The sequence below is a fragment of the Centropristis striata genome, chromosome 4, assembly GCF_030273125.1.
Source record: "Centropristis striata isolate RG_2023a ecotype Rhode Island chromosome 4, C.striata_1.0, whole genome shotgun sequence".
NCBI classification, from domain to species: domain Eukaryota; kingdom Metazoa; phylum Chordata; class Actinopteri; order Perciformes; family Serranidae; genus Centropristis; species Centropristis striata.
Genome location: NC_081520.1, coordinates 26,348,116 through 26,366,099, shown reverse-complemented (window position 1 = coordinate 26,366,099; position 17,984 = coordinate 26,348,116). Strand labels below are relative to the sequence as shown.

The 17,984-nt window shown below is 38.3% G+C and overlaps 1 protein-coding gene across 1 annotated transcript; it reads right to left on the bottom strand.

Annotated features, from left to right (window-relative positions):
- Positions 1-664: 664 nt before the first annotated feature.
- capns1b (calpain, small subunit 1 b) lies at positions 665-13,757 on the bottom strand. The gene is made up of 11 exons (XM_059330413.1): positions 13,630-13,757; positions 12,363-12,421; positions 12,244-12,280; positions 11,331-11,423; positions 5,721-5,778; positions 5,499-5,563; positions 4,353-4,421; positions 4,071-4,149; positions 3,463-3,579; positions 1,232-1,290; positions 665-972 (listed from the first exon to the last, which is right to left on the bottom strand). Exons 2-11 carry the CDS (start codon positions 12,407-12,409, stop codon positions 946-948), a joined length of 651 nt encoding a protein of 216 aa, XP_059186396.1. The 5' UTR covers positions 12,410-12,421; positions 13,630-13,757; the 3' UTR covers positions 665-945.
- Positions 13,758-17,984: the final 4,227 nt, after the last annotated feature.

Genomic DNA, 17,984 nt, shown 5'->3' with positions numbered 1-17,984 from the left:
ATACTAAATACTGTATACACACCATTGGTCCCTTTGTAGGGATTCGATTTAAAATCTGATATAAATATGTTGAAAGAAGAGAAGCCTGTATTGCATAAGTAAGAAGTTAATATAAAAAAAAAACAGAAATTATTCTGCTAAAATGTTATTGACCTTGGTAGTAAGCCATATATTAATATAGTATAACTGGCATAAAACATGAAATAATATTAGGTAATTAATATTAAATACCATACACACTCTTTTCTTCCCTTTGTAGGGATAAATATGTTCAACTCTGATATTAATATGACCATATAATCTAAGCCTTCATTGATCACCATAAGGGAAATGCAGTTTATATAAGACATAAAAAATGCTCTCCCCTTACATGAAAATGATGTTAATTTATAGTAAAATAACTGCTGTTATTTGACATTATATGTACGAAAAGATGTTGACCTGAGACAGAACCAGGGAGTTTTTTTTTCATTTTCACAATTAGAAGCTGCCTGGAAACACTTTGTGTCACACTGAAAGTAAAACTCCAGAAGTTCCCTTTTATACTTGGAATAAACAGAAACCTGGCAGCATGTTTGAGCAGTGATGGCCACAGTTGGTAAAGAAAGAAACTGACAGTTTGGAGAAACACAGAAACTCCAGAGGAACTTACACAACAACAAACACTTTTATGTCAGTTGTGTCACTTTATTCAGTTTCTGATAAAAATCAAAGGTTTTTAAAATGTTAAAATATAGAAGTCTGTATCAAGGGGATGTTGTAGTGCCACCGCCTGGCAGCAGCAGCACGGTGCAACTGCAGTATTTGGTCCAGGTTGGATTTTTCCCTTGACTTTAGCTCTAATGTGACTTTTTGGTCCCGTTACCATGAAGACAATGGGGTTTCAAACACAGTGCACAAATTACAGGGAATGAGGGATGAGATGAATGTATTTCCACCGCCGCTTCATGAATACATTGTCAGCTGAAGCCACTGAGACACAGAGACAAAATATCTGTCAAAATATTGATCTGAACACATCAATCTGAACATCAGCACATCTGAAGATTTGAGGTTTTCACTGGACAGTAAATGAATGCAGTAAAAAAGTACAATATTCATCTTCAAACATGAACTGAAGTTCAGTACTTGAGTAAATGTGCTGAGAAAACTGGCAGCTTATTTCCTGTTAAAATCATTTATTAATGTCCCTCACTTTCCAGGTTGAACTAAAAACTAAACTGTGGTTTACCTCCTTGATGTCGAGGTCGATGGTGCCTTTGTTGTCCCTATCCAGAGTCTTAAAGGCTCCTGCAGAACACAGAAACACACACATGCATCATTGATCAGGACGGTCATACCCATATATAATATTTAATAAGGGAATACTGATTATTAAACATATTGAAGCAGCTTGTCGCTGTGAAAAAGACTGAATTGAAAATGTTGAAACTGAAAGTTGTGCAAGCCAAATATTAAATGGGGTGCACTTATATAGCATTTTATCCAAAGTGCTTTACACTACACACAACGCTCATTCACCCATTCACACACACTGGTGGCCGAGGCTACCAGGGCACACTGGTGCGACCTGCGACCATTGGGAATTCATTCACACACACCGATGAATGCAGCATCTGGAGCAATTTGGGGTTCAGTACCTTGCTCAAGGATACTTTGACATGTAGGCTGCCATGGTCGGGGATCGAACCACCAACCTTCCGATCACTGGACGAACGATCTACCAACTGAGCCACAGCCGCCCCGGCTATTTATATGATATGATATGATGCAACAAAACAAAACAACGTTGATACTGTCTCTATCAGAAAACCGCCGGTACAATTATTTTATTTCTTTGGACGTTTCATTTTAACATTCACATCTTTTGATATACAAACATTAAAAGATAAAATTTAAGATTTATAAAATGGTATTTGTCCTAAACTTATTTGAAATATTTCTGAGGATAGGACCATTCCTCCCAGTTACTTTGCTAAAAGTTTTTGATCAGAAATAGACACTTAGGCATATACAGTACATATTACTAAAAAGGAAAATATAATTTTGATTATGTTTACATCTTTTTATTATAACAACGACAACAACTTTTACAAACCCTAAAGGGTAAACACATTTCTTCTAAATATTTTTCACTAGAATTAAGGTGCTTGCTGCTGATGTACCTACTATTTTATTTATTTTGATCTATTTATTTGCTCATTTATTTGTATTTCCCTTTCCCTCATTTATAATTGCAATTCAAATGGACATGAGAGGATTAAAAGATCGAAAGATCTGGGGCCTCATGTATCAACGCTGCGTACGCACAAAAACATTGCGTACGCTGTTTTTCCCCCACACGCCACATGTATGAAAAGTAAACTTGCTGTGAGAATGTGCGGACCACTCCGCAACCTGTCGAGGTGCTGTGAGAATGTGTGGTGGCACCGCAAACTTTTGTTTGGTGGAAACTACTGTCTTTTATGCTCTAATTAAAACGTGTTTCATGGCTAAACTCATACTACACACAACTGGCTTTGTGTTTACAGTTTATAGCTCTCGGAAAATGAAGGGAAAATGCCATTTTCCACCATCAATAACCCGTTCCGAATATGAGGGGATAGATGATTTTTTTTCATCTATTATCATATTTTAGACTTCACCTGCGTGCTGCTGCTTACTTATGTAATGATATGCCTTCTGCCATGGTGCGGGTCTCTGATCCAGCTGCGTTAACAGCAACAGTGACATCTTGTTGCTGATTCCAGACTTGAGGCAACAAAAAGCTCATTTTTCCTGCCTCCACCCCGGAGATCACCACGTCCACCTCGCGCAGTGGCAGTAAGTTGATTTGCCGTTGTTTTGTTGATAATCAGCGGGCATGCCGACGATTTATAGTCATTTGCGTGTCATCTGCATATTCATTTTGGGGAGGAGCCAGGGCGTGTCTGGTGGTTCGTGCATGTGCGCTCAGTTCCACGCTGGTTGGGATGTATCACAGACAGGTGAGCAGAACCTGGCGTAAGCACAGTTTGATACATGTGGAGGTGAGTTTGCGTACGTACTTTTCTAGTTTTGGGAGTACGCCATCTTTCAGTATGAAAGCTACGCACTCTTTGATACATGAGGGCCCCGGGTGCATGCTCTTTTCTTTTTTCTTTTGTAGTTTATCTAAATGTTTAGAAATGTTTTCATTTTCTCCCCCTTTTCCTTTTGATGCTTAATAAACAAAAAAGAGAGAGAATGTGTTTATTAGTTAAATTATAAAAAAAAGAAAATATTCTGGAGGTTAAAAAGGTGAATGTTTTGTTTTGAAGTTTGTATAAAATGATGCAGGACACAGTCAGAATATTATTTGATGCACGTATAAAAAACAGAGAGCAGAGACAGAGAGAGAGAGACAGAGAGAGAGACAGAGAGAGAGAGAGAGAGAGAGAGAGAGAGAGAGAGAGAGAGAGAGAGAGAGAGAGAGACACTCACTGCACATGGCGTCCAGTCGCACCAGGCAGCCAATGAAATTGTCAAAGTCCATGCTCCCGTGTTCGTCGCTGTAGCGACGGACTATCAGCTTGTAGAGCTGGTCATTGAGAGGGAAACCTGCAAACACAATCAGCTTTAGACCTTACACTCCATACACACACACACACACACACACACACACACACACACTGCAAAAAAGGTGTGTCTAAAAACAAGATAAAAACACTAAATCTGAGGGAAATGATCTTGCTGCATGGACAGATAATTTCACTTGACAAGATTTCTTAAATTAAGATTAATACATCTAGAAATAAGCATGTTGTAAGCTTAAAATAAAAAATAACTTTTAAAACAAGATGAATTAAAGCTGCAAGCAGCGATGAACTGGCCCGAGCAAATTATTTGTTTCTTACCAAGTGTTACATAACTTTTCTTGTTTTAAGAGTTAATTTCTTATTTTAAGCATTCAAAATACTTATTTCTAGATTCAACAATCTTAATTTCAGAAATCTTGTCAAGTGAAATGATCTGTCCATGCAGCAAGATAATTTCCCTCAGATTTAGTGTTTTTATCTTGTTTTGTGCAGTGCACACACAGAGTTCCTCACCTGCAGCTTTAAAGGCTTTTGGCAGCTCGTCAGCACAGATCGTACCTGAACCATCTGCATCATATTTTAAATAGCTGCCCTGGAGACAATAAACAAATAAACAATGCATATAAACAACACAAACTTGTTTTTACAAGATACTGATGACTTCATATATCTGTCAACTGTCACAGGGAACTGAAGCCTGAACGCAGCCAAACCTCAGGAGGAATATTATAAAAGAGCTTAAAAAAGATTTTTTTCCTTTAAACGGTTGAACATTTCCAGCAGCAGTGGACTGACCTGCCATCTCTTGATGTTGTTCCACAGGTATTTGAACTCATGGAAGCCCAGTTTTCCTGTGCTGTCACTCTGAAGAGGTCGGGGTCAAAGGTCAAACACAATACATACAGAACAGACGACAGTAATACTTCTCATTAAGGGGGTTTGTATGATTTCCTGTGAGATAGTTTGCAGCGTGATTTGTAGGATATCCTATGAAATGTGATGTGACGTTCACTGTTTCTAACAGCTGGTGTAAAGTGCATCACATTCATGGTTCTACACCTGTTGTCAGGTGCTTATGGACCGGAGGAACTTCTTCATAGTTGTTGTTCTCACTGCAAAAACTACAGGAACTATTGTAATTCTTTTTTTTTTTTTTTTAGCCTTTTCCTGCTTATTTCTTCTTTTACATTCTTTGAGTTCTTTGAGCATTACCAGTAACTTTCGATGTTTTCGATGCTTACATCACTTTAGAGTTCCTATTGGCAGCACTGATGCAAACAGAAAAAAAACTGGGGATAAAAAAAAATTGTGTTCCCCAGCAGGCAGTTCCTCTCAAAGAGACTCCATGGGCAACTAGGTTTAGGCATCAAAAACACTCTCTTAAGGTGGTTTGATCCTCCATCCCTCCCGCCCGCCTGAAGGTGGACGTACGTAACATTACGTTGCATCATCCATCAAGAGTAGTAATTACTTACTACTACAAAACATACTTCTACTACTTGTCCTGCCGGTACTACAACACCTGCTGTCACTGCTCCTAATACTGCTGCTTGTGATCCTGATATATTCTGATATTATACGACTTCGACAAATCTGAGTCCCAAAACGTTGGCATGCTGTCTAAAATATAAATAAGAAATAATGTGATAATAAGCTAAACCTTTGTGACTTAAATACAATTGAAAACTGTACAAAGACAATATAGTCGGGGTACGGTAAAGTAGGTTTTTTTTCTTCGGTTGTTTTAGCCACATGCTGAACAAGCAAAACTGCAGAAACTACAAGATGTTACCTCTCAAATGAAGCCTCGTTCGTGCATTTTGGCCCTTTTTTTGGTCTAACTCTTCCCCTTCCCCTAACCCTAGATATGGGTTTCAAGAGGTTAATGTTCCATGTATACATATATATATATAATCATGAGCATTTCTGTTGAAAGGATACATCCATGACAGCGACCATGCTCCTGCAGGACTCGATACTGAAGCCGTCAGTCTTCAGGCCGCCGTCTGAAAAACAAACATTAACCAATTCAGTTAATATTTCAGTGATGATTGTGTGCTGTGAGAACGGAAAAAAAAACGTCAAGAAATGATGCTAGGTCGTAGTTTTTTCTCTCTGTACAAAAATGATTTCACATATCAGAGAAACATTGAGCAGACTCACGTTTGGCAACGATTCTGTTGAGGATGTTCATCAGCTCAGGGGGGCTCACCTCCATGTCCTGTAAAACACAAATTGGTATTTTGTGCTAATGAGCAAATGTTAGCATGCTAATATGCTAATCCACAATGTATCTGACACAGCAGTGAATCCTCACGAGCATGACCCTTAAATATCTGTCTTGGTCACACATAAGCATGGCCACACACACACACACACACACACACACACACGTGGTGGAATGTAACTAAGTTAATTTACCCAACTACTGTACTTGTACTTTACTTGAGTACTTTTTACTCCCCTACATTTAGCTGACTGCTTTATTTACTTGTCGGGTCAAGATTTAACATAAAAGACATGATACATAGTGTTTAGACATTTTGTTAAATCAAACCACATAAAAGTATATTAACTTCCTGTATGCTGCTTTGGATAAAAGCGTCTGCTAAATGACTAAATGCAAATGTAAATTATCCTACCTTTACAAAATTAAAACACTGCTTACATAAATGCATCAATACAAATAATCTAACATATAATATATTTAGAATATACTTAACAATCTCAGTGGGTCTTTTATACTTTTACTTCAGTATGTTTTAATGCAGGACTACTGGAGTCATTTCACAGTGTGGTATTAGTACTTTTCCTGCAGTAAGGGATCTGAATACTTCTTCCACCACTGACACACACACACACACACACACACACACACACACACACACACACACACACGGTGTTCACGTTAGGATCTTTTTTCCACAGAGGAAGCCCCACAAACAAAGTGACTCACAGCTGATCTGAATGTGACTCACTGAACTCAAGCTGTTTCCTTTTATTTCTTTGATATTTTTCCAGTTTCTGACTCACAGCTGTAAAAAACAAACTCTTAAAATATTTTCCCTGTTGCAAAACCAATGTTAAGCAAAACACCACAGGCTTCTCTCACAGAAACGTCATCTTATTCTTTAACTCGTTTCTAACTTTAATAGGCATATTCATGTAGATTAATATGAATGCAGCCGAGGTATGAAGGCCAGAGGCTATGAGTGTTTCCACATGATCAGGGCGAGATTTCATGGTGCCAACACAACAAACTGTCTGTTTTATTGAGATTACGCTTTTATATCTTGTCCAAAACGTTGTGATTTTAACATGAAGAACAATCTCAACATTTCTGGTTAGTAGGTGGTGTATCTAGTCAGCCGTGTACTGTGAAGCGAGTCCAACACACCCTGGCTGTGTTTTCATTATCTGACATCACCAAGAACCTAACAAATGCTTTCAGGAGGTCCTACGACACTTGTTATCAACTCAGTCAGTTAGGCAGAGTTAGTGTGTTGCATGTGTTTGCAACAAATGACCAACCGCAAACACAGAGAACTTTCTTTCAACAATGAAGAGCAGAATGAGACAAACACTAGGAAGTTAAACACATAATTCAGACGAAAAGTAACAGAATTACAGCTTCTTAACGCAGGAAGGAATACTGGCAAAAACAAAATCACTTAGTGTGTGAATGCATCTATTAATATCACTACAAAAAGTCAACATAGACGTCACACACATGCAGATGAAGCTGCTGGACAGAAGAAGATATAAAATCTGTTGGGAAAAGGTAAACTACAAATACCAAGACTTCACACTTTCATATTACGTGCAATGCAGATGCCAAAATCCAGTTCTGCTGCATATGATACACAGAGTTTCGAACAGCAACTCCCTAGCGGCTGCAGGACATGGTAAGGTTCACTGCTGGAACAAAAAGCTGCAGTTTGGTTGAATTTGTGCTCCGTCAGCACTTCTCTAAAGTTAGGGCCAAACAGTTCCTGTTTAGGCTCTAAAAGACAGTTTGAAGAGGAAATAAATGATGTAAATGCTGGAAGTGAAGTAGTTAGGAGGACAACTTGACTACTGGAAGTGACATAGTTCAGTAAAAGCGTGATACAGGAAGTTAAAAGATATTTGAATCACATGCTTTTTGGGGTAAGTTCAAATCTTTTTGGTCATGTGTCGGTTTTGGTAATTTTTACATATTTTCTGGTCGTTTTGTGGGGTTATTTGGGTCATTTTACATCCTTATTGTTTTAGGTCTCCTGGGGAAAGTCCTGGGTTTGTTTAGGTTTTTTTTGTGGTAATTTTAGGTTTTTCTTTCATTTTGTGTCATTTTTAGTCATTTTTACATCTTTTTTTTGGTCATTTTACGTCTTTTTTTGGTCATTTTACTTCTTTTTTGGTCATTTTATGTCTTTTTTGGTCATTTTTACATCTCTTGTTTTTACGTCTCCTGGTGTTTGTTTGACATGAAGACGGAGACACGGAGACATGAATGACTGGTAATCAAATGCAGCAGGATGGATTTTGGCTTCTGCATTGGTAATCGGACGGTCTAAAGTCGAGTTATTTGTACGCAGATTGAAGAGAAAGTGCAACTGCTTGAAACATCACTGTGTATTGATTAAATAAAATATTTTGGAGCATCATCTTCGTGCAGACTCAATTCTTTGGTCTTATAATATCACGGAGCAGGTTAGGTGATTCGCATCAGTTACGATGGCAGTTTACTCCAGTAAAACTTCATTGTAGGACAGAAAACCCAGAGCTAACCCTGGAGTCACCTCAATAACCACAAAGTATCTCTGCTCCACAGAGGACACAGCCTTCTTCATCTTTAACTCATTCTTCCTCTCAACCCACTGTTTTCTAACTCAGCGTCAGTAATATCAGGCGCTGCTGTGACAGAATCAGAGGCTGCACCTTTAAAAAGTAACAGGAAGTCACCATAGTCTGACCCACCCATCCGGAGCTCAGCCAGGTGGGTGGAGACACTTCACTACAACCATCTTCATCCTCCTCCTCATCGTCCTCATTACTGCTGTTGGTTTAGAAAATCTACCCAGAGACAAACCGGCTGAGTTCTGGTCCAACTGGTGCACACACTCCTCTATGAGTCAGAGAAACCTCAGACACACACAGTATAAACAAGTGCACGCACACACACACAGACAGAACAACGCCCCGCAGGCTGCTGCCGCCCTGCCAGACAATGGCAGGAATGCAGAGAAAGATCTGTCTCAGTCCAACACGCCTCAGCTCCACTCTGCTGCTTCCATGTTCCTCTCAGACTCTGTTTATCTCTCTGTGTCTGAAGCTGATGTGTAAAAATCTGCTTTAATCCTCCAGCCTCCATTTCCTCGAGTGTCACTGTGAACTGCTGCTGCTCGCTGATTTCAAATATACAATAAGAGATCATTTAAACATGATACTAGTGGGATCAATATTGTACTGAGACACCAAATCTTCAGTTCACGTGTAAAATGTACTTTGTGCTGTAAGTATCCATGGTGACGGGATGTTTCTCTGCTCTCTGATTTAATTTCACCAGCTGATAAATCACATTACTGGTTCAGATGAAATATAATACTTCCTGATCAGTCCATCACTGACTGAAGCTAACACAAAACACAAAGGAAAAACTTTTTGAGTTTTCCAGTTGGAGGTCAGGACGGAAACATGCAAAGCAACAATAAAATTCCTGAGGGTTTGAATTTAATTTCAAATTTTAATGAACATTAAAACTCTTTTTATAATCGATTTATAACTAACTATCTTCTGTATCTTTAAGTTTCTGTTTTCTGTTTATCTGACAGCAGAAAGCTGGATGTTACTTTCAGCGGTTGAAACAGTAAATGCTGACATGATAAGCAGGAACATTTTAGTTTTGACGCTCTAAATGCAACGTTCTGAAAGTTAATATTTCATAATCATCCGTTTATAGAAGATATGAAAGTTCTTCCTACTGTATGGTGTCCAAACTATTTATTATTAGGAAGTATTTTTTAAATACTTATTTCATGAAGACGAGGTTAATTATGTTAAATTCGAGTTTGAAATTATTTCAATGAGAGAAAACCAACTGAAGGCTGAGTAAAGATTTTACACTTTTCATCCTTTGTTTCAGAGGAATCTCAAATATTTGATGTGATTCGGATCAGGTGAAGCGACAGAACCTGCCGGTCCTGACGGAGCAGACGGAGGACGTGTGGGCGGAGGAGCAGTTTGGAATGTGGCTGGCAGCAGACGGACAGGTGTGTGAGGAGAAACACCAACTGATGAATGAAAAACCTGCTGAGCAGCAAAATCAGGGCAATTAAACCTTGATCAGCCTCCACACACACACACACACACACACACACACACACACACATACACACACACACACTTCCTGTTTAACGTCGAAGAAATAGTGTATCAGGGCGTGGCAGCAGACGAGGTGTGTGATGTTCTGACACACTGCAGAATAAAACACTGAAATGTAAAGTATGCACACACACAACAACATGAAACTCTGTTCAGCTCGGACTGACACACAGATCAGATAAATAGTGATTGTATTAAAACACTGTGTGTGTTATGTTTCAGCAAACCTATAAATCTTGTGAAAGTTTAGTTTTGAAAAAAAGATGATTAATAAGAAAAGAAAAGCCTTCTGACACGTAAAATTATATTCAGATTTTGTGAGTCATGGATCATTTCAAGTCTTCTGGATTTCAAAAGTTGCTCAAATGAAACAATAAACAATAACTTCTCTTCTGTTGAGGGTGGAAGCTCAGCTGTGATTATTATGTGATAGAGAATTCAGATCTGAATGTATAACAGGGATCTAAATCTTCCCAACAGGAGCGTTTGGTTTTATATTGATTAAAACAGATTATTTAAAGTCAGTTAAAGTCTAAAGTTCAGACTGCAGATTCACCTTCTATTAGTTATAAATAACTTATAAAATGTAACCTCCGTGCTGCTATAAATTGCTTGTGTCTTGGCTGTAGGGAGACGGATGTAAACAGCTCATTATTCTGTAATTACAGGAAAGTCTCTGTGGTTTGTTGTGAGGCTGCAGTCATGTGACTCTCACACTGTAAACCAGCACCAGACGAACCTGAAGTTAGTCTCCATTAACCCTCTGAACCCCAATGAGATTCTCCTCTCTGTGTCCTCCTGTTTCAGTGAAATATATGAAATCTAAATAAATATATAAGTCCTGCAGGTCTGTGGAATCAGCACAATCAGAACAACTCAAACATGTCTTTGTGCAGAATAACACAGTTAGAATGAAAAAAAAGGAAAGTTTTCTCCATATATTGTAGTATTGTCATGTTTCCAGCCTCTCCTGTCCTCTCCTCTCTGCTCTGTGTAAACGGCCTCTCCTGTCCTCTCCTCTCTACTCTGTGTAAACAGATTTTCAGTGAATATTTGTCACATGACCGTTGGTCTCAGCAGAATCAATGATGTAGAATTTAATGTTTTTAACAGGATCTGGTTGGTGCAAATGCTTTATTTTAAATGACATATGTATAATAAAGAGATTCTAACACAAATAATGGAAACTTTCATAACTGATGATCTGTTCAAAGACCGTCGGAAAGTTCAATTCTGATGATAATGTCTTTTTTTAAACAGGTTCTTTCTACGATAGATGCTGGATTTTGTGTAATTTTCAAGGGGGTTTAAGAGAGTTAAAACACCCAAGATGACAGATAGAAACTGTGTAATTGTGAGTGAAATGTTAAGACAGACAAGGTTCATGTATAATAATTATTTTAGACTCACATCTCCAGCCAGCTGATGGAAAACTTTCCGAAACTGTTTCTCCTCATCGTTCTCGTGAGCTTCAGCGAAGTTAAGAGGTCTGCGAGGAGGAGGCTGCACACACACACACACACACACACACACACACACAAAGAGCTTCTGTTAGGTCTCACATTCCTCAGTCTAACTGCATTTAGACGTTTACTGTTTGTTTGCTTATGAAATCTTCCAATGGGAGAAACCTGAGAGTCAGTAATGAGTTAATTTATTTCACAGTTTCAGGCAACATGAAAGCATTTCCCGTATAATTTGGGATCTCAGAATGATGTCAGACTTCTTCCTGTTTCCATTGTGTTCTCTTCAAAATAAAATAAACGTAATTGGCTTTCAGAAAATATTTCCAATCCACAGAAACTGTTTCAAGAATTGCTAAGTAAAAAGAGTTGATATTATGCATTGCAATATTTGTTATTGCATATTGCAAAACGATTAAAATCGCAATAATATATTAATAATAACGACTTCAGGATGGAGATAATATCTGGTGATCAGCTTCAAATGTTTCGTGTGACAGAGAAAATGCAAGTAAAGTGACGGCAAACAAAATCCATTTGAGTTAATAAAAGCATAAGAATAGTGGCACAGCTTATTAAACTTGAAATTAAATGCAAATAATCAGCTGAAATGGCACTGTTCTGGTTTCTGCTGCAGCATTTCTAAACTAGCTTTCATTCTTGAGTTTTTATTTATTTTTTACATTCATCAGTTTGATAATTTAAGGCTCTGATCTTCTGTCAACTGGAAAACTAGATGTCAAAACTCAACAATTGTTCCTTTACAGCTACCAACACAATAACGATCAAATGTGCAATGAGAGGTTTAAAAGTCAGAACTGGGATGATAAGTGATTCAGTGTGTCCTGTCGGGGACTTACAGGGTCGGAAGACATGAAGTCTTTGGGGTCGATGTCTCTGCAGGACGAGAAGCAACAAAGAGTCAGAGAGCTGTGAGCAGGTTAGCCTAGCTTAGCATTAAGAATGTGGGTGTACTCACGTTACGGCTTTGATGATGCCTGAGATTAAATTCTGAGCTAAAAACATTTTGACGTCTATCTGAGGATGAAAGAGAGAAAAACATCAGCAATAAATAGTGAAATCTAGTTTAAAGCATCATTTACAGCTGCACAACAGTACAGTTTAAAGAATAAAATCTGATCTTTTTTAAACAATATTTGACCGACATGATCGTTGATTATGAATAAAATCTCCAGATTGAAGAGAAAACACACACGAAGTGCTGAAATGAAATACTTAAAACTGTTAAGACTTCCTTTAGAAATAAAAAGATGGAAAATATGAAATGATTTTAAAACTTTGCACATCTGAAATATTTAAAATAAAAATAATATCAAAATAAACTGTAATTAACAGAGAAGAATATTGCACTTCTGAAAATATTTTATAGCTGCAGTTAGAAGATTAATATTTTACATCAAAAACATATGTTTTGTTACAGTGAATTTGATTATTCAATCAATTATTTAGTCTATAAAAAACAGTAATATATAAAAAATACAACAGTAAAAACGGCCTATCACAATATTTAAGTAAAATATTAAGTTTAATAAAATCAAAATAAAGCATTACAATAAAATGACTAAAATATGACAAAAAATTCTCACATTTTAAAAAGAACAATCAATCAGTTGTAAAAATGGTAACAAAATAATTTTCTTATTAATTGCCTTGTTTGCAGCTCTAGTATAAAGTCAACAACAACAATGCATCATTATTACAGATCCATTAATTTAACAGATTATTAAGAAGACATTTCTCATAATTCATACTTTTACTATGAAAACTTAAATACTTAAATCAGTAAAAGTTGATTGCAGAACTTATATTTTTCCTTTCTGACAGTGAAGTTTTCTGACTCAGCTGCACATTTAAACATTACTGTATAATAAAAATAAAAATAACTGCCACTCCTGGTTTGTTTGAACTCAAGTTAAACTGTGAATGCAGCGCTGCATTATTTTTCACTGTGATATTATTTTAACAACACAACATGTAAACTCTCAACTTTACTTCATCCACTTAGTGTCAGGTTTCAGCACAAACACACACACACACACACACACACACACACACACACACACACACACACACAGAAAACACAAAAAGCAAACACACACTTCATAAAAACAACACACACGCAACACACACACACGACTATCAGTTCACTAAACACACCTCAGATCTGCATTTACACTTAAAACACAGTGAAAACAAGGGAGACGAGAGTGTTCTTTCCTACTTACTGAGACTTTGTGTTTCTGCTGAGGAGAGGAGAGGCTGGCAGGGAGTCGGCGAGAGAGGTAAAGGCACACTGAAGGAGACAGCGAGAGAGATAGATAGAGAGAGAGAGAGAGAGAGAGAGAGGCAGCTATTCAGGCAGGAGGACACTCCTACCGCCAGAGTCCAAAAACTGGTTGAGCAAAAAGATCCAAGTTCTTTCTCAATGCATCATCAACCCCGCCCAACACACACACACACACACACACACACACACACTAGGCTAGGGTGGGTCTTAAAGTCCACTAGATTGCTGAGGTACAAACTTATAATAAACAAAGCTTGTGGTGCATTCAGTAGTCAGTGGGAAATCTCAGACGCAGAGTCGTAACATGATGTTAAGGGCGGAAATCACAGAGTAACTCACAATTCAATATGTAATCAGGATACTCAATACATTGCGGGATAAAATTCTACAAATATCTGTGGACCTGAAGAAGAATAAATACCCCTAAAAGGGTTAAAAGAAGAGGCATAATTCTGTTGAAGAATTAAGATTATGTTTATACTAGTTTTTGATCAAAAAAGAGAAATTATAAATAAATATGTTGTGATGTGATAAAAAAACAGCAATTAAATCATTTTCCCATTTTACATTCATCATTTACAATACAAAACATACATTTATTATTTAAGGAAGGCAGCATTTTTAAAAAAAAAATCTCTATACAATAAAACAATGTATAGAAAATAAACAATGAAAAACAAAGAAATATATCAATACAATATACATTATATATATATATATATATATATATATATATATATATATATATATATATATACGCACACACACAATTACATTTTATAATATTAAGTCCTCTGTGTGATTTTCTGTTTACATTATTAGTTTTATTATTGTTACTATGTTTTCTTTTTGTTGTAAGGAGATTTTTATAATAATTTTTTACCCACTATGCAGAAAAATCTATTTTACGTTGTTATAGTTGAAAGTGTTATTTTGAAAGTTCACCGGAAGTTAAAACGTTGTATGTACTGTCTTGTTTCTGACTTCACACTAGTGGCGCTGCCATCTGGTGGCCACTTTGAAGAACTGCATCACAGTAATAAATTAGTTGATTTAGCAGTTAATATTATTAATTGATATTAATATTTTGAGATAGTTTCCATTGCAATCAGTTACATCGATATTTGAAACATTGTATTGTGTTGTTTAATTAATAGTTTTCTTGCCTGGAGATCAAGCTATCATGTGGAAACGTGTGTTTACTGCCCTCCGATGGTCAGAGTGAGGAACTACATCACGTCATGAAGCGTCAAGTCAGACATGACAGCATAGTATTACACTTTCGACCAATACCTTCAAAATAATTTTAAATACAAATTATGTACGCGAAAAAAAAGCACTTTAATTCACACGAAAATGTTTGTTTAGATCAATTCAAGCAGCTGTTATCGCATGTGCAATCTGGCACAAGCTAATTAACGTGACTTTAATGATGGTGATTACATGGATAACATTAGCTTAAAAAAGTCACTTTTGGATGTTTAGTATGTAGCCTAACTATAGAAATAGCATCAACAAATACCAGTAGCGTTTTTAGATCGTTAGAAATGTGGACAACCGCAATTTTGGACTGAAACAAATCAATAATTGAAGCATTTTAACAATATCATGCACAGTTTAACACAGGTGATACTCTGACTGAACATAAAGCCTACCTTTTTCTCCTCAAAGGTCCACCTGTCTGACTGCCTGTTTGTCGGTCTGCCTGTTTGTCGGTCCGTCTGTCTGTCCGTCTCGGAGTTCATACCGAGCTCTGAATGTGGTGAAACGGTGAACTGGGACCCACAAAATGTTGTGTTTGAATTGTAATACATATTTTCTTAAATATAGCACCTGAAAATGCCCCCATTGTTATGTATTTTTGAAAGAAGCTGATACTAATACTGAAACTAATCAAAACTTTTAAGACTATAAGAACTAAACCGAAATTAGTTTATTTCTTCTCATGAGTGCCCTTTTGTGGTCACAGAGATGAACTGCAATAAGTCAAATAACTATAATAAATTCCTTGCTTTACAGTGTTTTTTCTTTTCTTTTTAACATTATTTTTGTTAATATCAGAATGCATAAATATGTTTTGTAATAATTCTCAACACCAAAATTGGTAAAAACGGAAAAAAGTTTAGAAGTATGTTTTCTGATCTGGAGATGTGTTGGTGCTGCCCTCTTGTGGTCACAGTGAGGAACTACAGTCAAGATAGACACAATAGTACAGTCCCACTTCTGGTTAATAGCTTCAAAATAATTCTAGATTATATTAAAACAATTAGAAAATAAATCAAAGATGCAAGCAGCGTTGAACGGGTCTTCGCCCCTCCACGCACGTAGGGGTTTGTCACAATCAGCCTGAATGTGAGAACAGATGCATTTAATTCCAATCACACTATAACAACAGGGGCGTTTCCTGAAGCAGTAGCGGCAGCCATCCTAAGACGGACGAGGCTAAAATGAGAAAGTTTACCTGTGCAAGTTCTATTCCCTCCATAGTCGTACAATATGTGCCACTCCATTCCTGTTGTTGTCTCCGGTCCACACAAAAAACATCTTGCCAAAAGGTGCAGAAATCTAACTAACCTTAAGCCACTAAAACAATTCTCACACAGTGTCACCTCCTTCTCCATGGTCCTGTGGAACTGCCAATCTGCAGTAAACAAAAGCGATTTTATAACGGCTTACACCAACCACATTTCTCTTCAGCTCCTTGCTCTCACTGAGACCTTGGTCAAACCTGAGAACACAGCCACCCCTGCTGCACTCTCCCACACCCCCCGTCCTTCTGGGCCAGGAGGTGGGACTGGCCTGCTAATTTCCAAGAAATGGAATTTCATCCTTCTGCTGCATTCCATCAAATATGACACTTTCCAATACCGTGCCATTGCAGTAAATGCTCCTGCTAAATGCTCGTTGGACCCTATACCAACAAACCGTCTTGAGTCCATTAGCCCAACCATCACGCCAGCTGTCACACATGTGATTAACGCGTCACTGTCCTCCGGCACTTTTCCCACTGCATTCAAAGCAGCTCAGGTAACACCTCTTCTCAAGAAACCCTCTCTCAACCCTGCTGAAGTCGAGAACTATCGTCCTGTCTCACTTCTTCCATTCTTATCCAAAACTATTGAATGGGCGGTCACTAAGCAACTTTCAGAATTCCTCCTACAGAACAATCTTCTTGATCCAAATCAATCAGGTTTCAAGAGCGGTCACTTGACTGAAACTGCTGAAAGAAGCAAGAGCAGCAGCAAAGTCCTCAGTTCTCATTCTGCTTGACTTGTCAGCTGCCTTTGACAGAGTTAACCATCGCATCCTCCTCTCTACTTTCTTTAAAATGGGCATCTCTGGCTTGGCTCTTTGTCAGTTTGAATCCTTCCTGACAGGACGCTCATTCAGTGTATCCTGGCGTGGACTGTTGTCAACTTCGCATTACCTGACCACAGGGGTTCGCCAGGGCTCAGTGCTGGGACCCCTGCTGTCCGCTATCTACACCACCTCTCTGGGTCAGGTTATCCGCTCACATGGCTTTTCCTATCACTGCTATGCAGATGACACTCAGCTCTATCTGTCATTTCCTCCTGATGACCCATCGGTCTCTGCACGGGTCTCTGACTGCCTCTCAGACATCGCCACTTGGATGAGGGCACATCACCTCCAGCTGAACCTTTCAAAAAACTCAACTGCTGGTCCTCCCTGCTAAACCTACAATACACCACAACATCAACATCAAGATTGACTCCCTGTGTCTTGCCCCCACCAGGGTGGTGCAGAACTTAGGTGTGATGATTGATGACCAACTCACCTTTTCCAGTCATGTTGCCTCTGTTGCCCGGTCATGCCGCTTTGCACTTTACAACATCAGAAAAATCAGACCTTACCTGACTCAACATGCCACTCAACTCTTGACACAAGCTGTTGTCATCTCAAAACTTGATTACTGTAACACCCTCCTGCCAACCTGCACAGTGAAACCCCTTCAGATGATCCAGAACGTGGCGGCGTGCCTGGTCTACAACCAGCCAAAAAGGTCATTTGTCCCACCGCTGCTCATCGACCTCCACTGGCTACCTGTTGCAGCCCGCATCAAATTCAAATCTCTAATGCTCGCCCACAGAGTTGTCTCTGGTACTGCACCCACCTACCTCTTCCAATGAACGGCGCCTGGCTCTGCCCCCCGTTGGTCCAAGGCAATCCAGACTCTTTGTGTTTGTTGTTCCCCGTTGGTGGAACGCACTACCAGTTCCTACCAGAGCAGGGGCGTCCCTCTCTACCTTTAAAAAACTCCTGAAGATCCAGCTC